This window comes from Chaetura pelagica, unplaced genomic scaffold (genome assembly GCF_000747805.2).
Source record: "Chaetura pelagica isolate M959 unplaced genomic scaffold, ChaPel_1.0 scaffold576, whole genome shotgun sequence".
Lineage (NCBI taxonomy): Eukaryota > Metazoa > Chordata > Aves > Apodiformes > Apodidae > Chaetura > Chaetura pelagica.
The window spans coordinates 49,951-77,944 of NW_009953524.1; the positions used below are offsets into that span (position 1 = coordinate 49,951).

Genomic DNA, 27,994 nt, shown 5'->3' on the forward strand with positions numbered 1-27,994 from the left:
CAAGGCACCAGGATGCCAGCGCTGCCCCTGGATGAGCTCCAGCTGACAGAAAGGGATCCCAAGACAGGGAAGCTGAAAACATTACCAGCACTGGTGAGCTGTGTTTTTCCTGAAAGCCAATCCAGGCTTTTAAGAAGTACTTGTCATATATTCAGACTTGCACAAAACTAGCTCTTGGTCCAGGCCGTGATGAGACTGAGTCAGCTTGTTTGTTAAGGAGATTGTTTTCTTGGTGTTGCAGTGCATGCAGGCAGCTGAGGATTTCTTTTCAGTGATGGGTAAATGAAAACATACTGGGTTCAAGATCTGTAGTGAACTGGATTCTCTCAGAACTCCCTGTTCTTTTGAGGAGCAGCCCAATGAGCCTTGTGCCCTTGCTGCAATGGAGAGGGTCTCCATTGGGAGCTTCTGTAAACCCCATGCTAGAGCTCTGAGTGCTGGGAGAAGTCTGACCACTTACTGCATCCCATGAGCCTGTGCCTGTGGCTTCAGCTTTTGAAATCAGGAAATTAAATCCACAGATCTGCTTTTTTTGAGTGACAGAGCACTGGAATGGGTTGCCTAGAGAGGCTGTGGAGTCTCCTCTGGAGACATTCAAACCCCCTGGACACGTTCTTGTGTGATGTGCTCTGGGTGACCCTCCTCTGGCAGGGAGGTTGGGCTGGGGGAGCTTTCCAGGTCCCTTCCAACCCCTAAGATTCTGTGATTCTCAGAAAGGAGTGGAGAGAGCCTTCTCCTGGGCAAGTTGCAGGAGTGGGACCTGCTCTTTATGCTGAGGAGTTTTACCCTGGATATGTGTGGGTTGAGGCAGAGCTTGAAGCTGCTGCTCAATGTGATTCTCATTCTAGGGTGGGAGTGTTGGGCAAAGCCTGTTCAGTCATTGGGAAGGGTAGTGACACCTTTCCTCACTATATTTGGTGGTCTTGTCAGTTTGACTTTGTGGAATGTTGTGCCAAAACCAGTTTGGAGGAAAAAGAGAGTGCAGGCATGTTTGAAAGGCATGACCTCAAGCTGCTGCTGTTTGTTTTGAAGGTGTGGGAGGATTGCTTTGCAAGGCTTGTGCTTGATAGAGTGCAAGGAGCAACATCTACCCCATTATGAAAGTCTGAAAATGTTGCTGATAAGGAAGGATACAAACCCACTGTTCTGCTGCCTTAAAAGATTAGAAAATGAAAAGTTAGCAGGGAATAGAATGTTAAAATGTAGTGAAGTGTGATTTTGTGTTGGTTTCTTAGAATCATAACATAGAATGGTTTGGGTTGGAAGTGATCTTAAAGTATAATCTGCATCCACCCTCCCTACATGGGCAGGGACACCTCCCAGCAGCCCCATCCAACCTGCCCTTCAGCACTGCCAGGGATGGGGCAGCCACAGCTTCCCTGGGCAACCTGGGCCAGGCTCTCACCACCCTCACAACAAAGAATTTCCTCCTCATGTCCAACCTAAATCTCCCATCTTCCAGTTTTAATCCATTCCCCCTTGTCCTGTTGTTTACAAGCCCTAAAATTCAGTGAGCACAAGGTAACTGCGCATTCCTGTCACTTGGCCTGTGGTTTTAACCCAGTGTTCTGACTTTCTGCAGCACCCAGAAATAAAAGCAGATCGGTCTTTTGTGCTATACAGACCGCCCCCCCCTGCCAGAGACCCTGCTTTGGTGGAGGAATTCTTGGAGAGAGCAAAATTCATTGCAGATGACCTCAACTGGCTTCTGGCTTTGCCTCATGACAAGTTCTGGTGCCAGGTAATCATTGTTTTGTGGGCACTGAGGAAAAAGCACCAACGATCCGGGTGGTTGTGAAAGCCACAGACTTGAAGTAGTTCTTGTGAAAACTTGTACATGCTCATGATGTCATTTGTTAAGCCTTTTATTTTTAATTACTGCACCTTAGAGTGCAAAGAAAGTATTTCCCTGTTTTCATTGTGCATTTGGAGAGTTTGCTTGTATTTGGGATGTGTGTGTGTGTGAGTCCTTTTAGCACTCCTGGGTGTTCTTGCGTGCTTTGAAATGGAACAGGGCTGCCCATGGGTGCAGCTTCTGGGTGTGTGACTTCCCTTCTTCCCATTCTGTTGTCACTGAAGGTGATATTTGATGAGACCCTTCAGAAGTGCCTGGATTCCTACCTGTGTCACGCCCCCCGCAAGTTCGACGCGTCCCTGGACTGTGATCCCAGGGTGAATGACATGCAGAAGCGTCTCCACCGCAGTGTCTTCCTGACCTTCCTCAGAATGTCCACTCACAAGGAGTCCAAGGTAAATATTTCTTGGCCTTGCAGGTGTTCCCGGGCTGTGTAGCTTAGGGAAAAAGACAGTTGGAGAAATGAATCATGGTTCTTACTTGCGTGTCCAGCTGCATTCCTCTCCCTGACTGGTTTTATCAGGCTATTTCTCCAGATGGAGATGATAACCACTCAGAGCTCAAGTGTCTGAGCTGTGTCATGGCTTTCTCAGGAAGCAGATCCAGGAAGTCAGCTCAGGAACAGCAGCTTGGCCACCCGTGGTGTTACGGTACGTGGCTGTAAGAGGTAAAAAAAACCAAGTTGGCCTTGGTGCAGCTGCACAGAAGAGGCTCTTCAGGCCACCAGCACTGGCTCCCTCAGTGCCTCTTCCTCTTACCCTGCAGTGCCACGTAATCTAGACTAATACTTGTCTCTTCTTGAACTATCCCCAAGTTTTGGACACACAAAGAAATTGGTCTAAATGACCATTTTCTTGGCTTGTAATTGAAGGATGTACTTGGCCCTGATTGTGGGAATGCAAATACCATCAGCAGCTGTGGAATTTTCATAAGGCCTTTGGGCAGGATGAGCTGAGCACCTTGTGTCCCAGCAATCAAACTGTTCGAGAAGAGTTTGGGTTGGAAGGGACCTTAAAGCTCATCTACATCCACCCCCCCTGCCACGGGCAGGGACACCTCCCACCAGCCCAGGTTGCTCCAAGCCCCATCCAACCTGCCCTTCAACACTTGCAGGAATGGGGCAGCCACAGCTTCTCTGGGCAGCCTGTTCCAGTGTCTCACCACCCTCACAGCAAAGAATTTCTTCCTAATGTCCAACCTGAATAACCCCTCTTCCAGTTTTAATCCATTACCCCTTGTCCTGGTGCTACATGCCCTCATAAAAAGTCTCTCCCCAGCTTTCCTGTCAGCAGTGACTCCCCTGATACCCTCATGGGTTCACAATGTGCTATTTAGTGCTGTACTGATTCTTGATTATCACAATGGGGACATTTGGGACATTTTGAGGAAAGATCTTGGAGGACTGGGGCAGGAACAGGTAGAAGGAATGTTGGAACCTGCAGTTGGCACCACTTCAGCAAAAATACGACACCTCTGTGGTGCCTTTCATTCCAGGATCTGATTAAATCTCACCACTCCAATGAGGCACACAAGCATTTGAAACCATTTTATAGTAGAGTAGTTTGAAGAGAATGAATAGCCTGTTGTCATGCAGGCAGTCAGCAGGAGTTCCAGAAATTGAACAGCACAAAGCCCTGTCCCTCTGCTTTAGCAGGGAGAATGTGTTCTCTGCCCTTCACTGGGATTGAAAACATTTGCTATCATAGGCAGATTTGTCCTCTGAAATTCCAAAATGGCTTGTTTCTCAGTGTCAAAGATGGTGGAATTTTTGTCCTCAAGAATTTTAGAAAAAATTCCTTCAATGCTGTGAGTCCTGTGGTTTCGACAGGGTGTTCTAGCAGTCAGAGCTGCAGTCCCTGGGTTTTCTTCCTACTTGTCACTGATGCAGTGATCCCTGGAGCCTTCCTTTTACTTTTCCAGGTTACCAGTAACTCAGGCTGTGATCTCATGTATGTGTTGTTAGTGTCAGTGCCAGTTAAACCATTTCTGTGCCTGGCTCCTCATTCCTACTCCTGAGCTGTTCTTGTGGCAGCTCAGCTGTTTTATTTGGCCATGGCATGAGCCAGGTCTGGGAACTGAATGAATTCTTAGTAGTTTTTTGTTTGAACTTTTAAATGTTGCTTTTAACTTTGATTTCAAGGTGCAGCCTGGTCCTCTCATGAGTGGTGTGATGCCTGTGGGGTGGCTAGGGTAGTGACAGTGACAAGCAGCTGGGAATGTGGGGATGGAGGGCTCTGCAGAAGCTAGTGTAGGCAGAGTTGATTTGTGAAACAAAATCCTTAATATACCTTTGAGAGATGTTTTTACAGGTATCATTATAATGCTGGAGTCCTTGCAGAGCAAGATGTGGATTATCCTGTAAATTACTTTTCTTTTTTTTTTCTTTGTAGGAACATTTTATCACTCCCTCTGTCTTTGGAGAAATTATTTACAATAACTTCCTGTTTGACATCCCTAAGATTCTGGATCTCTGTGTGCTTTTTGGAAAAGGGAATGGTCTCCTGCTCCAGAAGATGATTGGTTAGTTCAAGCCAAGGAACAGCTTGTTGCCTTTAGGCTTTTGCTTACTCATATAATGGCAAGTGATGAGGGGGGTTTTATACCATTGTTACTGCTCTGAAAACTAATTGTTCAGTAGCAGCAGAACCTAGAATTTCTAGATCAAGTTCTAAATAGTATTTGTTTTGTGAACTTCATTTCTGTCAAGGGATGCAGCGTGGGCTGCTGCTTATCTGTCCTGAGCTGGGCTCATGGTATTAGGCATGAACCCAGGCTCAGTTGTGCCCCAGTGGAATGTGTCCTCAGCCACTGCAGGAGGACCACAAGGGCTCTGTGAAGTCCTGGTAGAAAAGGGAAGGGGCAAACAGCTCAGCTCCTGGGCAGGGAAGGAGGAGGGACAGGAGATGGGGCACAGTCCAGCTGCTCATACGAGTGTTCCCAGACTTGGGAGCCCAGTGAAACATGCAACATGAAGTAATCACTGCTCTGTGAAGTGGGCAAACTTGAAATTTCAAAGCAGACATTGATTTATATAGTGCCTTCAAACAGAACACTTCAGAGCCTCACTGAAGCTGGGCTTACCCCTGGATCTCTCTGTATCTAAACAGTCTTAGTGGCAGGAGCATGTTAAGTAACAGCTCAGCCTTGGACATTAGAACCTATGTGATGAAGAGGGCATCTTGGTTTAGCCTCTGTGTTTATCCTGAACTCCCTTCACAAGGGAACTGCCTGTGATCTTGGGAGAGCACCTTGGATTAAGTGAGCTGCTCTTCCTAAATTCTAACCCACTTCGTCTGCAGTCCATGTAATGAAACTTTTTCCTTTCCTGGCTAGTTATTTTTGTCTCATTTCCAAGTTGACTGACACGAGAAGTGTTACAGAACTTGTGACACAGCCAAATTGCCAAGCCAGAAAGGCTCAGATAAACCTTTGCATTTTTTAATCCCTTTATCCTTTTTCAGTAATTTCCACTCCACCTTCATCTGTCAAGCCTCAGAGGTGGGAAGAAGGCATGACAAGATAGGTAGTTGTCTTTCAGAAGTGAAGCTTAGATGAAAACCTGAAAATGTTCTTAATATATCTTAAAATATTCTGAAGAAGACCTAAGATGATGAAACCTCATTTGAATGATAAATATGCTTTAGGATGCAACACAATAACACTGCACACATGTAACTAGTGATTTACTCACCTGATTATCTGCATGATGCTGGGACAGTGATGGCATGAGCAGTTCTGTAATTGACAAGTTGAGAAACTTGAGGTTCTTCTCAGGATATGGATTTTTCTTCAGCCTGTCTTGTAACTCTTCCCTGTGCTGCCCTTGCTGGAGAGCTCTGTTAATTTTCATGGTCTGAGCAGTAATTCACAGGAAAATAGGCAGCCTCTGTGCTTCCTTGCTGAGGATTTATGGTACACCATTACTTGGGGGGGTATTTTGTAAAGATAATGAAGTCCTAGTAACATAATAGCAGGTATCACTAAAGCTTCATTACCTGTAAGAAATATTCTGCAGACCATTTTCCAGTGTATGCTGAACTATTATCAGTAATTAAAAGTCAACTCCAGTTGTCAAATAAAGGAACCAGGAATGTTCAGTGATAGTATTTGCATTATTCATTGATTCAGCCTCTGGGGTGTGAATCATCCACCATCTCGTTTGCTCTGCTCTGATGAGCATGTTCTCATTGCCACTTCTCCAGTTGCACTGAAGAGTTGAGGGAGCAGCTTTCTGGGAGCAGGAGCTGGGCAGTGAGCCTGTGCCCTTGTCCTGAAAGGTGATTAGCTGGATCTGGAGGGGTGTCAGGAATAACACCAGCACATCTTCTGGTGCAAGTTTGCTTGTTGGCATGAATGTCTGAACTGATGGGAAATGTCCTTTCCCCTCTCTTCCCAGAAAATATCTTCACTCAGCAACCAAGTTACTTCAGTGACCTGGATGAAACTCTGCCCACTGTCCTCCAGGTACTGCTTTCCTGCTTGGCCCAGGGCTTGGATTTCATCTGGAAGTGGGACATGGTTTAGAGGGTGGAAAGGAGCAAATGTGTAGGCAGTCAGGATGTATCTGCTGTTAACTTTCTCCAGTTAATGCTGATGTCTGTCATGTTGTTTATGAACCTTTATCTAAAACCATTACTTGATGACAATTTGCTGTTACCTCTTCGGTTTTGGCTGCATCTGCAGCTCATCTCAAGGAATTTCCACCAGGCAGTCCAATAAGTATTCTTTGTATCCCTGTCCAAGCAGGAGAAGCATTGAAGCTTAAACCAACAAAATAGAGACCATGAGAAGTAGCTGAGGCTTGACATAGCAGAACTGGTTAGTGTTAATGCTGCAGGTTCTCAGGAGTAAATTAAAATCTGGTGGAGGGGATGTGTTTCAGCCACACCAAGAAATATTTGGCACCTCTCCATGTCTAAGCTTTCATTTTTATAAGCAGCTTGTATACTCCCCAGCACTGGTCAGCAGGATTCACACTGAACCTGAAATCATGGTGCCTTGACATCTTTGTACCCTGAAAATGTCACATTTGTCCTCAAAAAGCTTTGCCCACAAGTAAGCAAATCCAAGATAACATTTACCCCAAGACATCTACAATGTAACTTTTTGAAAGCCCACAGTTTTCTTCCTTTCCTTGTGCTAAGGAGCAGTTAGAGCCAGATCTCAGAGGTGGGATCACATTGAAAAAATCTTCTAGGATGCAAGACCAAACTTTGCAGTGAATGACTGGGGGGGACAGCAGAGATGCCATTTGCTTTTCATGAGGTACCAGTTGGAGCAGTTTCTCTGCAGGGCACTGCTGTGTTTTCCCAGCCACTGCAGGGTGTTACCAAGGTGCATCTCAAGTGTATGGATGTAACAGCTCCAAGATGTGTCATTACTGACCCATAAAGCTGTTTTATGTGCTTACACTCTCACTAGCAGGAGTTGATACTTGTGCAGGTTTAGGAGCTTACAGACCCTGTAGAATATTAATATTAACACCAAATAGGCAACTTTGGTACCTTTATGCACCCATTCACCTCCCTCTGGGAGGAGGGTTTGGCAAATCTCTTAGGCTGCAAATGTAGAGGAGTTGCTTTTAAGTTGGTCCTACACCAGGACTCATTAGCAATCTGCAACCTGATCCTGTGGGCTTCTCCCCAGCTTCTCTGTTTATAAACAAGAGTCACAAAATGGTGATCACCTCAGAGGAGAGGGCAGGAAGGCTTTGGGGCTAGCCCATAAGGAGGAGGAGGTGGTGGTGACTTCCCATTAGTCCCACTGCTCCCTTAAAACTGGGGATCCTGGTTTTTCTCCCGTGGCTCAGGGTGTGGATTAGCTGCAGTCCCTGTCTCAGCAGCCCCACAACCACGTGCAGCTGCATTTAAATTGCACGTAAGTGGCCTGGAATTCCAGAAGTGCAACCTGGCCCTTCCTGCTGCAACCTGCAGGAGTGTTGCAGCTTTCATCTTACAGGGCTCTGTGCTGTGTGGAAATAGTCACATATTGCATATAAAGCTTGTCTCACTGCTTTCCCCTGTCTTTTGACACTACTCTGCTCTCCTGGTCTAGGTGTTTAACAATATTTTGACCAAGTGTGGCCTGCAGTGTGAAGGAGCCTCTGCTGAGCCCCAGAAACTGGAAGGAAGAGTAAATGTGACTCCAGGAAACATGCCCCTCCAGGTAGAACTGTTGCTCCTTGCACTTGACTGTTTGGAGTCCTGCAGACTGAACATCCTGAGAGCACAGAGGGTCATTCTGTTCCCAAATGCTGCTGGCTCATGCAGCACATGGTTCCATGTCATTGTTTCACTGTCTTTGTCATATGACATGGTGATAAAGCCTTTCCACCAGGAGCTGGTTGCTTTGCTCCTGTGCAGTTCAACCATATCCATTGTAGCCTGTGTTGGTTTTTTTTAAACCTGGCATCTTTTTTTGCTTAACCAACTTAAAAGTAATGCAACAGAGCATGGACACATGTCTCCATGTAACCCTGACAGTGATCAGAGTTGATCTTTGCTTCAGAAGTGTTTGTTTAACAGCAGTGTACTTTAGTTAATGAAGAGTGGTTTTTTTTGTACTGGGTCCTGTGCAAAGAGAGGCCCCATCTCAGCGAGCATGTCCTGCAGGATCTTAGGCAAACAGTCTGCATGTGGGAGTTGATGCAGTGACCCTGGAGATGGCTTTTGCCCTAAAGCAGGACACTGAGACCACCCCTTTCATTCCTGTCACTGCTGGGCAGTGCTGCCAGCTGAGGGGGAAGACAACTGTGTGCAGGGGATGTGTAGAGGGCAAAGCCACTGCCCAAGACAGGAGCTAATGAAGATTCTCATAACTTCACAGCATCTTTCAGGAGAGTGAGCAGCTGGGGTTGCATTATAGATATTTAAAGGATAAAGTTGTAGGAGAGATTTTGTCTCTACCTCTAGACCCAGTGACAAGTGGTGTGTTCATGACTTGACAGCAGAGTGTGTACAGGCAGGCAAAAAGATCTGGTCTGAGCTTAGCCTGTCCCTGGTAGTGGGTTAGACTGTGTTTTCAGGAATAACTGGTCTGGCTTTTCTCACAGTCATTGCTCTTTCTTTCCCAGGAGCTGAAGGACATTGTGCTGTACTTATGTGACACCTGCACAACACTCTGGGCATTCCTTGATGTCTTCTCACTGGCTTCCCAGACCTTCCAAAAACATGAGTTCTGCTACAGGTACATCTTGGAGTGCAGACAGAGCTTGTCTTGGTGAAGTAAAACACTTAATGTGCTGCTGTGTCCCCTCCCAGCACCTGCATTGTTACAGGAGTAGAGGGATTTAATGCAGCTAGAGACTGTTCACACTGACAGGAATACAGAGACTCCCAGGAAATTACTTATTTATACATTTATATAAATAATTTATATTAATTTAATATAGAGACATCCAGAGTTTGTCTGTTACATGTTAACCTTCATCATTATCTAGATCTTAGAGCCAGGCAACCATGACAGCAAACAGCACATGGTGTGCTTTGGAAAGGGTGGAGAGGGACAAGCACAACAGAGTTGTGGACAGAGCTTCCTGCTGTAGGACCCAAGGCAAGGGAGGCAGAAATTCTTATGGAGTGATATCCATCAGGGGCTGAAAATAAACATTTGGTTTTTTGTTTAATATTATGCCTTTGTGCTAGTAACTATTTCTGAGGTTTGGCAAAAGCTGAGCTCCTGGGAGAGGATGAGAAGCCAGCAGTGTCCCAGCTGGGCTCACAGCAAATTCCCTGTCCAACTGGATCATGGTGGTGATGAGTCAGGATGGTCTCAAGGACTGGACAGTCAAGTGTGTTTCCATGGAGGGTGCAAGTACTTGGGAGGCACTTCCATGTCTGGCTCCAGGCTTTTTAAATCACCAGATCATCTTGTAGAGCTTTACTGTAACTGTCTTGGTTTCGGACCAACTGAGGAGTTAATTTATTGCCTTTATTTCCCCTGCCCTATTTGCTTGTCAGTGTGAAGAACACACTGGTGTTCTGCTTTTGCTTCCAATCCTGTTGCAGAACTCTGAAATCTTAGAGCTGCCTGTGGTTTATGGACCACAGGTTGAGTAATGCTGCTCTGGGGTGTGTGAGTTTTTGTCCTCTTTAGATGTCCTGGAGTTGGTTATTGAAAGAAGAGCAGATTGGTGGCTGTTTGAGCTGGCAGGCAGCAGTGCTTCCATGCTTGGTTACTCAGAGGAGGGAAGCCTTTTGCTTTTAATTCTGCTGTTGATGTCAGAGATGTGCTAAAATGGTCTTGGTCTCTGTGCAGTGGGACAACAGCAACACATTTTCATTACGTTTCAATATGGACTCATCATTGGGTCATTGGAGTGTGGGGAGGGAAAACTGATTTACATGTCATCTTTGTGAGTCTGACTCAATCTGTTGGTGCTTGCTAATTTGCCTGACCAAAAGTATCAACTAGCTTCTGCTGCATTTGCCTCAAGGATACTCGTTTAACGTGTTTGGCTCTTAATAATGGACATAGTGTTCCTAATGGAGCTCATCAGTTCAGCTGGGCTGTGGTGCAGAGGGCTGTAGCCATTCCTGAGAGCATCCAGCTGCTCAGGAAGCAGCACTGGTGGTTATTCAGTGAAGGTGTTTCTCCTCATCTCTTGGTCCTTGAAGGAAAGGGTCCCTGTGGGCTGCCTGGCACATAAAAATGGACCAAATTAACTTTCCTTGTGTCCTCCCTGCCCTGTCCTGCTGAAACATCCTCTTAGGCTCTCTTCATGTTGGATACCTTCATTTGAATGCTGCCCAGAGCAGAGCTGAATAGGCAGGCCAGTAAGACCAGTAAGGACATTGAGGGGCTGGAGCATGTCCAGAGAACAGCAACCAAGCTGATGAAGGGGCTGGAGAACAAGTTCTGTGAGGAGAGATTGAGGGAACTGGGATTGTTTAGTTTGGAGAAGAGGAGGCTAAGGGGAGATCTTGTTGCTCTCTACCTGAAAGGAGGTTGGAGTGAGGTGGATGTTGGCCTCTTCTCCCAATTGAGTAATGACAAGACCAAAGGAAATAGCCTGAAGTTGAACTAGGGGAGGGTTAGACTGGATATTAGGAAGAAATTATTTGCTGAAAGAAAAGCACAGGCTGCCTAGGGAGGTGGTGGTGTCACCATCCCTGGAGATGTTCAAAAGCCACGTAGATTTGGTACTTGAGAACATGCTCTAGTGGCCAAGGTTTTTCTTGGTTGGTTTTGGTTTTTTTGGGGTTGACAGTTGGACTCAGTGATCTTAGAGGTTCTTTCCAATCATGACAATTCTTTGACTCCCCTGTGTCATATCCAGCTTTCAGCACACAGCAAGATAGGGCCATAGGGAGGTTGGAGCAGGGGGTGTTTTGGGATGGACTCGAGCAAATCAGCTCTTTGCAGGCTGCGTATTTGTGTTTGGGAGGTTTCTCAGTTGGACAGATTGTTCTGTTCAGTAGCATGATGCTTTTCAAATTAATTTCTTTGCCAAGGTCTTTGAAGACCCCTCAATGGTTGAGAGAGCTGCTCTTTGTCACACATTTGCCTACTTGCGTTTCAGGGAACACACAACAAATGGGGTGTTGCTTGTGAGTGCTGCTAGTGAGGAGAGTTCAGTGAAATTACCCATGTGATTTGTCTTTCAGCAAATTTGTCGTTTTTGAAACCTCAGCTGACAGTTGCTGTTGTGTTCCCCCTTTCAACAGATTAGCTTCATTTTATGAACTGGCAATTCCTGAGCTGGAATCTGCAATTAAGAAGAGGCATTATGAGGATAACAGGTGGGAATGCATTTTCTTTTCAATAAAAGTCTCCCAGGGCTTAGTTAAAAATTCACTTCATGCTGCTTCACCCACCTCTGTGGTGTCTGTCTTTTATTTTTAATGCTGCTTCAAAGAACTCTGAAGAGATGGCTTCTCCAACTCCCAAGTTTTCCTGGGCAGTGGGTGATTAATGATTTCTCTCACTGCTGTCTGAGAGGAAACTTGATGGGAGAGGCCTTCAAATTGTAGCAGAGTGTGAAAACATAAATGCTAGCTCTATGTATAGATTGGTCTCATGTCAAAGTGCAGACTGTGCTGGTACAGGTGAGATATCGTGTGTCTGGCTGTCTGGGCAGCTGGTGTTTGAGACCAACTTTGTTTGGAGTATGGATTTTTCCTTAATGAGAATTAAATGGCTCTAATCTCTGGTCCTTGCAGCAAAGAAATGATTCTGCTAATGAAATCCCTCCTCTGGAGGGATAACTCTGGAGTAAAGTGTGTGACAGATTCAGATTTCTTCTGCTCACATCAACAGTGTGCTCTTTTACTCTCTCTGAAGTGTTCTTGCTGATTTGTGGAGGAGAATTTCCCATTCCAAGAAGAAGATGGTAGAAGTTTTTCACATCCTAATAAACCAAGTCTGTCTGCAGCCCATCCTAGAAAGCAGGTATTGGCACTTGGGTACCAGCCAGTTATTTCATTGCTGTTGTGGGGGTGATTGTTTCCTTGTTTTCAGATTTACTGGAGAAAATGAATGGATCCTGTCTTGGGCTGGTAGCCAAAGACTTTGTCTAAGATCAGGAATCTGTTGTCCTGCATAGCAGGAGATGGAGCTACATGGTCCAGAACTGGTGGAATGAGCTGTGACCCTACTAAAGAGGGATAAGGCTGTGGTCCAGCAAGGTTTCAAGCTTCAGCTTATGTCTGAGTGGTAAATTCTAATGGTGTGTGTAGACACCTGGGCTGAAACACCACAGTGAAAGATGCAGTGTCACAGCTCACTGGAAACAGTTGTTTTAAGTCTAGACACTGGTGCCTTTAGTTCTACCCCCTGTTGTGAAAATGGCTAACTAATAGCTCTGTGAGTAATTTAAAAAATGAAGGCAAGTATTACTGTCCTGTTTTTAAAATAGAAAAGTGAAATGACCCAAAATCCTGCTGCGTGTTGGGGACAGAGCCAAGAGCCTGCATCTTTACTGGAAGACCAGGGCTCTTTGCCTGATCTCTTTTCAGCTTTTGAAGATTGCTGGTCTCTGGCCCTTGTTCTGCTCAAATATTTTCCCTGGTTTGATATCAGAGTTGTCCAAGAAGATGAGGAGGGTCTGTTGGTGGAATTCTTTATGAAAGATGTGGATTTGCTTCCTTGACTTCGTCTGTAACCTGGAGTGAATCATAGAATCATGGAATGGTTTGGGTTGGGAGGGATCTTGAAGCTCATCCAATTCCACTCCCCTGCATGGGCAGGGACACCTCCCACCAGCCCAGGTTGCTCCAAGCCCCATCCAACCTGCCCTTCAACACTGCCAGGGATGGGGCAGCCACAGCTTCCCTGGGCATCTGTGCTATAAGTCCAGTCGTTACAGGAGCAGTAGAAGCCTTGCCTTACCCTTGCTTACCTGAGTAGTGCCTTCCAGTAGCCACTGGAATATTGGAAGTGTAAGGGAATCAAAGAGGTAACATGGTCAGATTCTATGGAATTAAGGGCTATATATACTTCAGAGGGATAAAGGACAACTCCAGACACTCATTCCCAGTTTGATGAGAGCTGAGGCTACTGTGAGAACAGAAAATCCAGCTTCTAGGGAAATATCTTTTTTCTTAGCCCTGCTGTGCTGCAGGGGACATTATACCTTGGTGTGAGGCCTGATGCTTCAGCAGCCAGGGGAGGCTGAGCAGCTCTAACAAAGGAGTTTGCTTGGCTTCTGCTCTTACGCAGGTGAGCACATATTTTCGGGGAGGTTCACTGCTGTGTAATGAGACACATAATAGGAGTGCAATTACACAAGCACCACACACCCTTCTCTGCTCATTGCAAGTCTGAGGCATCAAACTATCATTTGTAAAGGCTGTCACAAGTCCTGTAATTCTAACTGTGATACAGCTTCAGATCTAGCTGGCTGAAAGGTTTGCAGAGGCTATGGAAGAAACTGATTTCCATTTGACCCTTTGCTCATCTGAAAGCCAAAGAGTGGGCTGAAATCTGTTTCCAAATGGGATTTTTCCCTCAAAATGTAGTTTGGCTGGTGAGGCAGAGTGTAGAGGCTGAGCAGTGCTTAGCACTGACTTTTTCACTCTGTTGTGCCTTTGGTTTCTGCAGCTGTGAGAACATTCAGCCTTTTATTGAGGAATTTCTACAGATCTTCACTTCGGTGCTTCAGGAAAGAAGGTGAGTCTGACTGAAAGAGGCCCAAGGGGAGAGTCACTTGCCTTCCTCTTCCATTCCTCACAGCAGAATTGCCTGAGACATTATTAGGAGGCATTATGATGCACTTGGGAGTTAGAAATCGTTCTAACTAGCTGGGAGAGGATTTCAGGCTGCAGCACAGACTTTATTGCAGAGGTGAGGAGGGTGCTGCGTGACGCTGGAGAATGTTATTCTTCACTCTCTTTAATCCAGCTTTCCAAGTGGAAGGTAGCAATTTAGCCATTAGCTGCCTTGCCAAGTTAGGCTGTTATGACTGATCTGTGCTTTTCAGCTGGGGTGGCCAGATCAGAAAGATATTAAGTGCTAATGTTGAAGATGCAAAGTGAGTAAGTGGCAGAACTGGGAATGTGATCTTGTCCTCCTGATGGTGCTGTCATTCTGATCATGTTTGAGTCATAAACCATTTATTCTCTGTAATTCAGCACTGAGTTACAGTTCTCAACATTAGGAGGAGTGTTGCAGCCAGCTCTGTGGCTTGGGGGGACGTGTTCCTGCAGGATAATGGGGGCAAAATCGGGTGTGGGAAGCCATGCTGGAAGTCAGTATGAGGTGTGGGGTCCTACATGTTCCTACCTGGGCAGTGAGGAAGTCAGCAACATAGCAGAAATGTTTGTGTGACAGGTCTGCTGGTAATTTATTTTTTAATTCAACTGATTAAACTTTCTTCTGCCTTTTCAGATTTCTCCGTGACTATGATGAGCTGTTTCCTGTGGAGGATGATGTCAGTCTGCTGCAGCAGGCATCCTCCACACTGTATCCTTGGCTGGCATGGAACCCCAGACTGGTTTGGGTTGGAAGGGACCTTAAAGTTTGTCCAGACCCAAACCCCCTGCATGGGCAGGGACACCTCCCACCAGACCAGGTTACTCCAAGCCCCATCCAAACTGGCTCTGAACACTTCCAGGGATGGGGCAGCCACAGCTTCCCTGGGCAGCCTGGGCCAGGGTCTCACCAACCTCACAGCAAATAATTTTTTCCTCATGTCCAACCTCAGTTTCCCACTTCCAGTTATAATCCATTCCCCCTGCTCCCATCCCTCCCTGCCCTTGTCCCAAGCCCCTCCCCAGCTTTCCTGGAGCCCCTTCAGGCACTGGAAGGTGCTCTAAGGTCTCCCTGGAGCCTTCTCTTCTCCAGGCTGAACACCCCAACCCTCCCAGCCTGTCTCCAGAGCAGAGCTGCTCTAGCCCTTGGATCATCTCTGTGGCTTCCTCTGGCCTCTCTCCAACAGCTCCATGTCCTTCCTGTGTTGGGGACCCCAGATCTGGCCCCAGCCCTGCAGGGGTTCTCATGAGAACACTGGGGTTTTGCAGTCCTGGCTGCTCTTAGATGACTTTACACTGGTGGGATTTCCAGTGTTGCTGCCTCTAGTGAAGCTGCATGACTGGCAGTGAGTGATGGCAAGTTTTCTCTTAAAAAGAAGGAAGGGGGAATGTTGATGTAGAGGCTTGAGAGTCCCTGCAAATTGCAGTTGCTTCAAGGTAAGATCTGAGTATGTGCACCTGGAAATGTCCTTAATGCTCTCCTAGAGATGAGACCAGGACAGCCTATATCCTCCAAGCAGTGGAAAGTGCATGGGAAGGGGCAAATAGGAAAAAAACTCAAGTCCTTCAAGATCCAGCACCACCAGCAGCATCTAATGGAGCATCAGCAGTAGTGGAGAGCACTGCTGAGGATGTGGAGGAGCTCAGGGCTGCATATGCATCAGAGGATGAGGTGAGGAGAGTTTGGGCAGGACTAGGGGCTGCTCTTTCTGTCTTTCATTCACTGAATCACAGGATCACAGAGTGGTGGGAGCTGGAAGGGGCCTCTGGAGATCATCTAGTCCAACCCCCTGCTAGAGCAGGATCCCCTAGAGCAGATCCCACAGGAACACCACCAGACAGGTTTGGAATGTCCCCAGTGGTGGAGACTCCACAGCCTCTCTGGGCAGCCTGTCCCAGGGCTCTGTTACCCTCAGAGTAGAGAAGTATTTTCTTATGTTTAGGTTAAACCTCCTGTGCTCCAGCTTGTGCCCGTTGCCCCATATCCTGGCACTGGGCACCACTGAGAAGAGTCTGGTCCCATCCTCCTGACACCCCCTGTAGACACTGATCAGTGTTGATGAGATCTCCCCTCAGCCTCCTCCTCCAGCTGAGCAGCCCCAGCTCTCCCAGCCTTTCCTCACAGGCAGATGCTCCAGCCCCTCAGCATCTCTGTGGCCTGTGCTGTCCCCTCTTCAGTAGTTCCTTGTCCCTCATGAACTTGGGGGCTCAAAACTGCACACAGTGCTCCAGGTGAGGCCTCACCATTCATCACCTGTGAAGAGAGGGTTGGTTTGCTCAGTTTTGGGCATCACTGGAGATTCAGTCTCATTTCTTTCTTTGCCAGATTTCAGTGCAGCCCCACGTGCCTTGTGCAGTGAGAACCTAAGCTCCACCTGATCCCAGCTTCATCTTTGAGCAAATTGCTTCTAACTCCCCTTGGCCTGGCTTTCCTGTTGCTGTGGTTTATTTCAATACTGGGCTTCATCACTGCAGTTTGTGTGTAGGTTTTTTGGATGCACAGTTGATGCTGTTTGAGGATTGGATTCTCCAGAGTGTCCTTGCTGACTGGGAGCCAGACAGAAGCAGTTGTGTGCCCAATAGACCTCATGTAGTACCAAAAACTTGGCTGATTCATCTTCTTTTGATTTCAGTCTTGGAAATCTGTTTAAATTCTGATAACCAAGATTGCTCCTTTCCTACTGTGCCTGCCTGCCACCCCCTGCTGCTGTCCCTGGCCAGTAATGCCACCCCTTCTGTCTGGTGTCCCCAGTGTGCCGGAGCTGCTGCTGCGCCCGCTGCCAAAGTGTCAGGGGTAGAGCTGGACTCTCTCATCTCTCAAGTGAAGGACCTGCTGCCAGACCTTGGTGAGGGCTTCATCCTGGCCTGCCTGGAAGAGTACAGCTACAATGCTGAGCAGGTCATCAACAACATTCTAGAAGACAAGCTGGAGTCATCCTTGCGTCAGCTGGACCGAGCAATGCGAAGGTGTGGGACAAGTTCTGGCACAGCTTTGATGCCTTGTGGGTTTGTGTTTGTGTGTTGTCATTTACCATGCTGGAACCAGATGTCCACAGAATCACAGAATTGTGGGGGTTGGAAGGGACCTCTGGAGATCACCCAGCCCAGTCCTCTGCCAGAGCAGGATCCCCTAGAGCAGATCCCACAGGAACACATCCAAACAGGTTTGGAATGTCTTCAGGCATGGAGACTCCAGAACCTGCCTGGGCAGCCTGTCCCAGGGCTCTGTTACCCTCACAAGAAAGAAGTATTTTCTTACATTTAGGTTCAACCTCCTGTGCTCCAGCTTGTGCCCATTGCCCCTTGTCCTGTCACTGGTCACCACTGAGAAGAGTCTGGCTCATCCCTTGACACTCCCTGTAGATACTGATCAGCACTGATGAGATCCCCCCCCCCAGTCTCCTCCTCCAGCTGAACAGCCCCAGCTCTCCCAGCCTTTCCTCACAGGCAGATGCTCCAGCCCCTCAGCATCTTTGTGGCCTGTGCTAGACGCTCTCCAGTAGTTCTTTGTCCTTCATGAACTGGGGAGCCCAGATCTCTCTACACAGTTCTCCAGGTGATGAGGTCTTTTAAGGTCCCTTCCAACCTAAACCATTCAATGAATCTATCTATGTCCTTGCCCATGGAAGGGAGTTGGAACTAGATGATCTTTAAGTCCCTTCTAACCAAACCATGCTTTGATTCTCTGCACATCATTCTTACTGAAGGTTAGACACTTGTCAACCTCTAAGAAGTTGCATGTGCATTTATCTGGGGTGGACAGCTGCAGTGAGAGCTTCTCAGCAGAGCACTGGAACATTCACTGTTCAGCATTTCAGTAGAGCAGGTGCTGGGTCATGTTTTGTGATGGGGAGACAAAAATACTTGTACATTAGATACCCAAATAGGAACCATTACAATTCCATCCTGAGGACATGGGCTTAGCCTGGGCTGGACAGTGGAACACGTTGCCTTCAAAAGTGACTTTGTTGCAGAGGACAGGGTCATAGGTGGGAAAATCCCAGCTGTCCTGCAGGAAAGGGTGTCTTCAAAGGAACTAATTCAGCTCCAATTCAGCCTGCAGGGTAAAATGCAGGATTTGAAAAGCTGCTGTTCTGTGATAGAAGATAAACCCGGAGAGAGATTGGAAATGGCAATTTATATCCATTTTTCTCTACCCTTTCACAAACTTGCCAGGCTTTTGTTTGCTTCTCTGGGTTGTACGTGGATGCAGGGTTTATAGCTGGCAGTGGAACTGAGTTGTTTTAGTTTGTCTGCAGCTGCCAGTGTGTGTTTGTGCTGTACCAGCAGTTTCCGACCCAGTGTCAGGATGTGAGTGAACTATTTGTTCACATTTCATGGAGGGATGGGCAGACTGTCTCCTTGTGTTAAAGAAGGAAAGCATCTTTATCAGAAAAATGTTGTAAAATAATCTTAGTTTTGCAACAATCTTCATGTTCTCACCATCAGATCTGCTGACTTTGGCACAAAAGCTGTGGGGTGGGCTGGGGAAGGGTTGTTTTATTTCCTGCAAGACCAGCAGTTACAGAAAATAGGGCTAGATTATTTTTTTCCCCTGCCTTTTGCTGCATCTTGAAAGAAGACTGTCAGTTCAACAGCAAATGTGGAATTTTGTTCACTCCTGGGTTCAGAAGTGAGCACAGCAGCATGTGCAGGTGCCCAGCTGAGCTCACAGCACCAACAGAATGGGTGTAAAAGTAAGTCTTTTGACTTAGAAGTTGAACAAATGTAAACCTGGAACACTGAGAAAGAATTAAGAAGGAACCAGAGGGAGATAAATATCCTGAAATCAACAGCAGCAAATTATTGGAATTGTTTCCAGCATGTAATTCATCATACTTAGTGTTTGGCTTTACTGAGTCACTGTTTTGAGACCAGATAGTCTGTTAAATACTCCACACTCCTGTAAATGAACAGAAGAGTTTCCTTTTTGCTTTCTGTGAGTTGCTTTGGTTTCCCCACAAAGATAAGCCTCAAAACCTGGGCCTTTTCTCTTAGAACCTGGAGTGGTTGTGCACACACCATAGCCCAGCTGTGAAATGGTGAAATGACAGTCCATGACCCAGGCAGCACCATGAGGGGATCCTGGCAAGCTCTGGGTGATTGGGAGGCTGTCAAAGAATGAATCCAGGTCTCAGGAAGGAGAGGACTTCTTCACTTCACCTCTGTTTTTCTTCTCTGTTTCTTTTTTCACAGACAGCTGAAACCAGACCCTACCCCTCTAGTCACTTCTCGCTATAATGTTTTCCAGAATGATGAGTTTGATGTTTTCAGCAGGGATTCAGTGGATGTTTCTCGGATCCAGAAAGGCAAGAGGTGAGTGTTGTGCACCCCTGATTAACCCTGTCTGTCAGGAGGAATAAATACCTGGGAACCTGCACATTTCTTTCCTGTACAAAGCTCCCACAGGAGTTTGTTGGCAGGTGGTGAGGCTTATCAGGAATGTTTCCCACCTGCTTCTTCTGTTTCTCTGGGAGAGTAAAATGAAATATTACTAGGGGCTTGATTTCAGGTAGTGTTTTTCCTAATTGGCTTTCCTCTCTGTGCTGCTGGAGTTTGCTCTGCCAAGCTCATTTGCCATGTCAGGCTCTTGCTTCTTGGTCTTAACATGAAACTTGTACAGCACAACAAACCTTGAAAAGCAACCATCTCTGTGAGCCTGGGATTGGGACTCAGACATGACAGTAAATAGACATTTGGATTAGATCCAAGTGGAGCTTCAATATCCATCTACTTCAAAATCTGATAATGCTCACTGGCTTAGGCTGCTTTTGTTGTTCCTGCTGCTCTGAGCTCCCAGCACAAGGGCATTTCCTTTGCTTTCTGCCCAGTTTGGTGTGTTGTGCTGTGCCACACTCCATGCAGATCCATGTTAGGCCATTGTCCTGCTGGTTCCCATGGGTGTCAGCTGGATCTCTGGGATGGTTGATTTGTTTCAGATTCTTTTTATACAGTTTCTATAGTCAGCCAAGTCTGATTTTTATGTTGGTGTGCATTTACACAACACAAATAGAAGTCTGGCTGGAGCCACATGACTCTGGGAGCTCCCAGTTAAGGTTTTGGTTGCAAAACTTCATCAAACTCTCAGGAGAAAACCACTGTTGTCCCAAAGTCCAGACAGACACCTTCCCAGCAGTCCTGCAGTGCTTATATTGCCTCAGCTAGGCAGGAAAACAGTTTCTTTTCTCCCTGGACAATACAATTACTTTTGAAGTCCCCATGGCCAAGAATTCACAGGCACAGTGAATTCCTCCTCCTCATGTTGCCTTACCCAGTGTGCAGGCAGGCACCTTGTCAACAAGAGCCTTGTGCACAGGGGTGCTTAGTTATCTCCCTCCTCCCCACGTTTTTGCACACGTGGGGGTGGCTGCTGCAGTGGCTGGACAAGACCAGGGAGCACAGGAGTTCAGTGCAGGGAATAAACCTGCTGGGAGCTCCCTCTGCAGATCACTTGCAGAGCTCTGGTAGCTCAGTCATGTCTGGGCTAGGCTGTGGGACCTGCTCCCATGGCATTGCCCTCCAGCTGCTGCCAGGGAGGTTGTGCCTGCTCTCCAGTGGTGACATCCCTCCTGGGGAACACTGCATCCCTTCTGCTGGGTTGTTCTGTGACCCTGTGGGATTATCCTCTTCCTGCTGCTGTTCCTGGTGTCTCTTGGCCTCCCTCAGGCTGTGTCTTCAGTTCAAAACAGTTCTGAGACTGAGAACACACTGCAGGATTCCAGACATACTGTGTTTTGAATGGTTTTTAAAAACCTGGAGGTAGCTGACTGGGATCAGCTCTGTGCGCCAAGTTAGCCATGGCTGAATCAATTAAAGGATAATTGAAGGATAAAGGATAGGCTCTCTAGGGTCTAACATTCAGAGTCCATAGCTATGAAGAGTGTGTCCTTCCAGCTCCAAAAGTGCAGCTTCCTTGGCAGTCCTTGTTCCACAAGCAAGAACCCTGATGCTTTACCCAAGTGTCTGGGTAGCAGGATCCTGCTGGCCCAGTTTGAGACCTGCTTTGGATTCAAATTGTATCAATACCTATTTTTTTTTTTCTTTCTTTCTTTCTCTTAAAATCCTCTGCTCACCAAATTCTGCTTGTGTCTAGAGGCTTCTAAGCATGATGTGGCAATAGTGCCAGCACAGGTTGGGTCTCACTGCTCCAGCTGCTCCAGGGGTAAGTGTAGGCAGGCTGGGGAGGGATTGTTGGTGTGAAGGAGAAAGGCACACCAGGGTGAGGAGAGCAACAAGCGTAAGGAGATGAACATCCTAGTGTAGACCTGATGCTTTGCTGGTCCTGAGAAGTCATCTTCCTGTCCCTGCCTGTCCAGCCATAATTACTAGCTGAATCTGTCTCTTGGAAGTCAGAGCATATCCTGAACACCATGGGACTAGAGGAGTTATCCCATTGTTTTCCTGGAATGGGTGCCTGGAACACTTCATGGCAGCTCTTCTGCAGTCATCAGACCAGCTCAACAGGAAACAATTACCAAGTCCTTCAGTCTCCTGCTGAACACCAAGAGAAGATGCTGTCCCAGCCTGGACATATGCAGACTAACCACATGCTTTGGAGGGCATTTTGCAGCTAAATGCAGCATGTCCCAACACTGATTCACACCAGAGAGGGCATCCACATCTGTCTGTCATGTTACTTTGGTTTGAGATCCTTAATGCAGACCAGGCTGCTTAGATCACTTCTCCACTAACTTGCTAGTATGTCATGGAAGTCTCTGTATTCTTAAGGCACTAACAGTTTGTCTTAGCTGGGTCCTTCCTCTGATAATCTCCAGATGCCAGAAAGATCACTGATGCATGTTCCTCCTGGACTTCAAGGGCTGCAAGTTGTCCTGTGAGTACTTGTCAGTGGAATCACTTGCTCTAAGGATGTACTTGGCTGGTCTGAAGAAGGGGACTCCAAGGACTTCATGCTTGAGATGCTGGAGATGTAGCATCTCAGTGGCTGCTTTTTCATACCTCTGTCAAAGTTCTATTTAGTGGACTTCCCTCTTTACAATGACTAGGGTTTACTTGCCTCCTAAACTTCTTACTTTTAATTGTACATTCAGTGCTTAGAGCTGGGTTGGATCAGAATCACCAGGCTGCTCTGGTTTGTTATTTTTTTTAGAACTTAGAATGCCAGGTTGGAAGGGACTTCAAGCATCATCTGGTCCAAGCTTTCTAGGTGCTACTCCAGTTTATATGAGGTGGCTCAGCACCCTGTCAAGCTGAGACTTAAAATTGTCCAGTGTGGGTGAGTCCACCATTTCCCTTGGGAGACTATTCCAATGTTGGACTGTCCTCATGGGGAAAAATGTCCCTCTTGTGTCCAATGGGAATCTCCCCAGGAGCAACTTGTGCCCATGACCATTTGTCTTTTCCATGGGACTCTTTGTAAACAGGGAGTCTTCATCTTCTTGGTACACACCGTTTAAGTATTGGAACATTTCATTCTGAATTGTGCTTATTCTAATCCTTACTTGCCACACTGGTGATTTTTTTTGGCTCTGTCCATCTGCTTTTGGTTTTCATCTGTTTTTCATCTCACGTGGGCAAGCTGAGGTTGTGGCCTGTGGGAGCTCCCCTGTCCATGCTCAGTTTCTGTGCTGCAGCCCTGCTCCATGAGGTGCTGCCACAGAGAGATGATCCTCCAGCCTGGTGTTAGAGGGCACCCTGGGCCTTGCAGGGCCCCCCTGGAACCAGCCCTGCATCTTGCCAGTCCCAATCCATGGGGCTGCTGGTGTTCTCTGGGATCTTGGCCAACTTTCAGCATGACTATAATTGCATTTGGCCTCCTGGAAAAGCTTCCTTTCTGTCTCAAATAACAGTGGTGGTCTCCAATTCCTGTTCTTACCTACTGTGTGATCTCTCTGGGCTTCTGTTTGAAAATGATTTGGTTCCAAGCCAGGAGTGGCTGTTTTTAGTAGCCAGACAAGCAGCCCTGTTAGAAATCAGAGGTGAGACAGGCAGGCTTAGGTGGAGCTCCTAGAGCTTGAGATGGGCCTTCTGTTGCTGCTTCAGCTTCTGCTTGCTAAAAAGAGGTTGGAAAAAGTCACTTGTAGAGCAGATTTTGACACTGCCTATGTCTGCCTCTCTTGTTTCTATGCTGTGGAGAGCAGGAGGGAGAAGGACACGACCAGGAGTCTGCTGAACGACAAGCGCCTGGTGGCAGAGCAGAAGGAGAGGTACCAGCAGTACAGCCTGGTGGTGGAGGAGATCCCCCTGCAGCCAGGGCAGGAGCAGCTCTATGGGGACTACGAGGATGAGTATGATGACACTTATGATGGAAACCAAGTGGGGGCCAACGATGCTGACTCAGATGATGAGCTGATCAGCCGGAGGTGGGTGCTCAGTGAACGCGGTTGGTGGGAATGGGCACCTGGAGCTGTCTGGGCAGATCTGTGAGCCCAGCTGGGGGTTGGGCTGGTTCTCACTGAGGGGTGTGCATAGACTCATAGAAACACAGAGTCACAGAATGGGTTGGGAGGGACTAGATATTAGGAAGAATTTCTTTACTTGAAGAGTGATCAGGCCTGGAACTGCCCAGGGAGGTGGTGAAGTCACCATCCCTGGAGGTGTTCTAGAAATTAGTAGACATGGCACTTCAGGGCATGTTCTAGTGGGCATGAGAGTTTTTTTGTGGGTTGTGTGTTGTTGGCTTTGTGGGGTGTGAGGTTACATTTTTGTGCTCTAGAAATGAGTAGACATGGCACTTCAAGGCATGTTCTAGTGGGTATGAGGGTTTTTTTGTGGGGTGTGAGGTTACATTTTTGTGCTGTGGTCGGTTTGTTTGGGGGTTGTTTTTTTTTGTTTGGTTGGGTTTTTTTCCCCCTTGGGTGAATGGTTGAGCTTGGTGATCATGAAGGTCTTTTTCAACCATGACCTTAAAGCTCATCCAGTTCCACCCCCCTGCATGGGCAAGGACACCTCCCACCAGCCCAGGCTGCTCCAAGCCCCATCCAACCTGCCCTTCAACACTGCCAGGGATGGGGCAGCCACAATGAAGGTCTTTTTCAACCATGACCTTAAAGCTCATCCAGTTCCACCCCCCTGCATGGGCAGGGACACCTCCCACCAGCCCAGGTTGCTCCAAGCCCCATCCAACCTGCCCTTCAACACTTCCAGGGATGAGGCAGCCACAGCTTCTCTGGGCAGCCTGGGCCAGGGTCTCATCACCCTCACAGAGAATACTTTCTTCCTCATGTCTAACCTAAATCTCCCCTCTTTCAGTTTTATTCCATTCCCCCTTGTCCTATACCTCCCTGTCCTTGTCCCAAGTCCTCCCCAGCTTTCCTGGAGCCCCTTCAGATACTAGAAGACCATTATGAAGTCTCCCTGGAGCCTTCTCAAGGCTTCAAACCACCCCTTTTTCTGCTACTGGTTTCTCTGTAACATGCAAGGAGAGGGGTTAGGGTCTCTCTTCTCCTGTTGGTAGGGAATGTTGTTGTGCACCGGGTTTGCAGGTTTCCACTTCTTGTGCCTGCAGGACTGGCCATTGCCTCAACTTATCTAAGAGGGGCACTGGCCATTGCACTCACCACTGCTTCTGCTCACAGAAAGCTGTCCTGAAGTGGGGAAACATGGGCTGGCTTGGATAACCAGGTTTGAGTGTAGCTGGGCAATGTTTTTAAATGGCTGGTTAGCAAAGGAAAACTTCAGATTTGGGCAAAGTGCACAACCAGGATTCTCCTGGCCTTCAAAACTTGCCATCTCAGAGTGCTGACACCTGCAGCTCACTCCTTGAGGAACCACAGCCCTCTCCCCACTGACCAGCAGCTGGAGACAACTTGCTTTTTGGGAAGCCAAGGGTTAGTTTGGGATGGGGGTTGTAGAATATTTAATTGAGAAATAAGAGCTAGAGATGGAAAACATCTTTTACAAGCTGGTTTAACATTTCTCAAAGTGGCCTTTTAAATTCTGATGCATTACAAAGATGTCACCATTTCTAATCTCAAACCCAAACCCAGCTTTGGGGTTCCTTTGTCCCTTTGGCTTTTGGTTTTTTTTATTCCCCTCCTAAAATGGGGTGAGGTTTCAATTTAAATCCTTTCTGTGGTTTCCCTAGCACTCGGGGCCTTTCCCCTGCTTCAGGAGCTCAGTGCTCTCTGCCCCTGGAGAGGCAGTAGAACAATTATTGGATGGTACTGCTGAAAAGTAGATCTGTGGGTTTGCACTAACAAAAGCTTTTCTGGCTGTACATTTATTCCTTTGACAGCAGAATGGTGGATCTGAATTCCAATGGAACTGAAACACTCTCACACATCTATATATTAAAGAAGAGCTTTAAAGGGCATGAAGTAAATTCTGCCTCCACCCCCCCAGGCCCTTTGCTGTCTGTGTGTTCAGGGTGATTCATAAAGCTTGATGGATTTCTCTGGGTATTTCCCTCGGCATGAAACTGGGGCACAGCAATGAAACTGGAGCTCCATGGAAAGCAGCTGAGCAGTTCCAGCACTTGGAGAGCTCAGCACTTCTGAGCAGTCCTGCTTCTGCCTGGTTTTGAGCCTGAGGTTTAAGGGTTTGTCTTTGTACAGCAGCTGCTCCTTGCCTGCTGAGGTGAAGCAAAGTGTCCTCACTGAAGCCTCCTGGCTGTGCCTGGGTCCCCTTCTCCCAGAGGAAACAATTGTTTCCTTGAAGAATTTCCCTCTGAGGTTTCAGGTTTTTCCTGACCTGCTCCTTTTTTAAACTATTATTATTTTCAGTAACAACTTCATGGTGAACACCCCCCAGGGAAGAACATGTGTTTCTTAATTGCCCACAGTAAATGGGTCATTAGCTACTGAGGTTGTGTTTCTTTTTTAATTCAGAGAAAGAAGCAAGTCCATTAGGTTGGTAGATCCTAATTTTTGAAAGCCAAAAAGGATGTTCTGTTCAGTGAAAAGCTTGTGATTGTACTGCCTTTGCTGACTGTTTCTGTCTTAATTTTCAGGCCATTCACAATCCCTCAGGTCTTGAGACCTAAAGGACAGGAGGAAGAGGAAGAGGATGAAGAGGAGGAGGAGGAAGAGGAAGCTGAAAAGGAAAGAACCAAGGTAACATTTAGTTTGTGGTTGGAGTTGCATTAAGATCTACTGTGTGTCTTAGCTGCTTCAGCCCCAGAGTGTGGAGCAGATTTCCTCTTGCTGAGTGAATCTTGGACCAGCAGCAGGACCCTGAGCTGCCTTTCAGAGGGGCCACTTCTGTGAGCTGCTGGGCTGTGAAATGTCCCCCGAGTGCAGCTGTCTGCTGTTTCCCAGACTGGTGTGCTGGAGCAGTAGCACCTACTCCATGGAGAGGTTTCATCTCCTTTATTCCATAGACAGACAATGCCAGCAGGACACTTGGAGGGTCACTCAGGCTCTGTTGTCATGGATGTACTGGGAATAGTGCTGCTGATGGTGCTGCTGGCAGAGGTGGGGGCGGGAAGTCTCAGGTTTTGTCTCTGGAGTCACTGACACCAGCCCTGCTGGCTCAGCCAGGGGAGATGATGAGCAATGAACTGACTCTGTTCTGTGGGCCAGCAGGACCCCAGCTCCTGCTCCAGCCTTTGATGTGATGCTGAGGAGCTTGCTGACCCCTTTCCTTCCTTCCTTCCCATGGTAGGACCACTTTGTGCAGGACCCGGCTGTGCTGCGGGAAAGAGCCGAAGCGCGGAGACAGACCCTGCTGGCGAGGAGGGGGTGAGTGACCACCTGCCTCTTGGGGTGGAGCCTCAGCTCTGTAGTCAGCAGGCTGGAATTGCTGAGGATGGACCTGTTCCTGCACATTCCTGTAGCCAGGGTCAGTGCCACCAGGGTGGGAACTTCCTCACCTGACTTTTACTTGGCTGCTGGTTGCACTGTCCCATCCGATGGGCGGGCAGGTCCCTTTATCCCAAGGAGCAGAACCCTGGGCAAGGTAGGACCTTGGAATGCACAGCTTCCCAGAGCTTGAACAGCTGCCACTGGGATTTCAGGAGGAAGTTCAACCAGGCCAAGTGCAAGGTCCTACACATGGGTCGGAGCAATCCCAAGCACAAACTCAGGCTGGGTGGAGAATGGGTGGAGAGCAGCCCTGAGGAGAAGGACTTGGGGGTGCTGGGTGAGGAGAAGCTCAACAGGAGCCCAGAACCCACCCGTGTCCTGGGCTGTGTCCCCAGCGGTGTGACCAGCAGGGCCAGGGAGGGGATTGTCCCCTCTGCTCTGCTGAGACCCCCTGCAGGGCTGGGGCCAGTGCTGGGGTCCCCAGTACAGGAAGGACATGGAGCTGTTGGGGAGAGTCCAGAGGAGGCCACAGAGATGATCCAAGGGCTGGAGCAGCTCTGCTCTGAAGCCAGGCTGGGAGAGTTGGGGTGTTCAGCCTGGAGAAAAGAAGGCTCCAGGGAGACCTTAGAGCAGCTTCCAGTGCCTGAAGGGGCTCCAGGAAAGCTGGGGAGGGACTTGGGACAAGGGCAGGGAGGGAGAGGACAAGGGGGATGGCTTTGAATTGGAAGAGGGGTGACTTAGTTTGGACATGAGGAGGAAGTTCTTCCCTGTGAGGGTGGTGAGGGATGGGGCTTGGAGCAGCCTGGGCTGGTGGGAGGTGTCCCTGCCCATGCAGGGGGTTGGAACTGGATGATCCTTAAGGTCCCTTTTCACCCAAACCTATCTGGGACTCTGATCCAGGACAGTTCCATGGCTGGCTGTAGCTGCAGGCTCCACATGTGATACCGCAGAACCCGGCAGAGCTGGGATGAGCTGGGGCTCAAGGCCTGGGCTCCTCACACCCCCTTGTTTCTCGGTCTGTTTGGTCCTCCAGCTGTGCAGAGGGCTTGTTGTGATGTCCCTTTTCTGTGCCCTCCAGGCACAAGCACGACAGCTCAGCTGTCGTGGGGAACACCAAGGGCCACGGGCAGAACCGGGAGACGACGCAGGAGCGCAGGAAGAAGGAGGCACACAAAGGCACCCGGGCCAACCACAACCGCCGGGCCATGGCCGAGCGCAAGCGCAGCAAGGGCATGATCCCCTCCTGA

General features: G+C 47.9%; 1 protein-coding gene across 2 annotated transcripts; it reads left to right on the top strand.

Moving 5' to 3' along the window:
* Positions 1-27,994, top strand: ASCC2 (activating signal cointegrator 1 complex subunit 2). 2 transcript variants are annotated; one of them, XM_009999478.1, is made up of 18 exons: positions 1-93; positions 1,583-1,741; positions 2,080-2,250; positions 4,246-4,375; positions 6,252-6,319; positions 7,910-8,020; positions 8,928-9,040; positions 11,521-11,595; positions 12,137-12,244; positions 13,895-13,963; positions 14,681-14,755; positions 15,529-15,715; positions 16,796-17,010; positions 19,240-19,359; positions 23,142-23,366; positions 25,955-26,057; positions 26,608-26,684; positions 27,826-27,994. In XM_009999478.1, the coding sequence occupies exons 1-18, from the start codon at positions 13-15 to the stop codon at positions 27,992-27,994; spliced, it is 2,256 nt and encodes a 751-aa protein (XP_009997780.1). In that variant the 5' UTR covers positions 1-12. The 2 variants fall into 2 exon arrangements, with proteins under 2 accessions (XP_009997780.1, XP_009997781.1); XM_009999479.1 differs by lacking the exon at positions 1,583-1,741 and having other exon boundaries at positions 13-93; positions 4,315-4,375.

Coding starts and splice junctions, on each gene's coding strand:
- ASCC2 (XM_009999478.1), top strand. CDS start 13: ATGCCAGCGCTGCCCCTGGATGAGCTCCAGCTGACAGAAAGGGATCCC. Junction 1,742..2,079: donor ATGACAAGTTCTGGTGCCAG/GTAATCATTGTT, acceptor TTGTCACTGAAG/GTGATATTTGATGAGACCCT. Junction 9,041..11,520: donor AAACATGAGTTCTGCTACAG/GTACATCTTGGA, acceptor CCCTTTCAACAG/ATTAGCTTCATTTTATGAAC.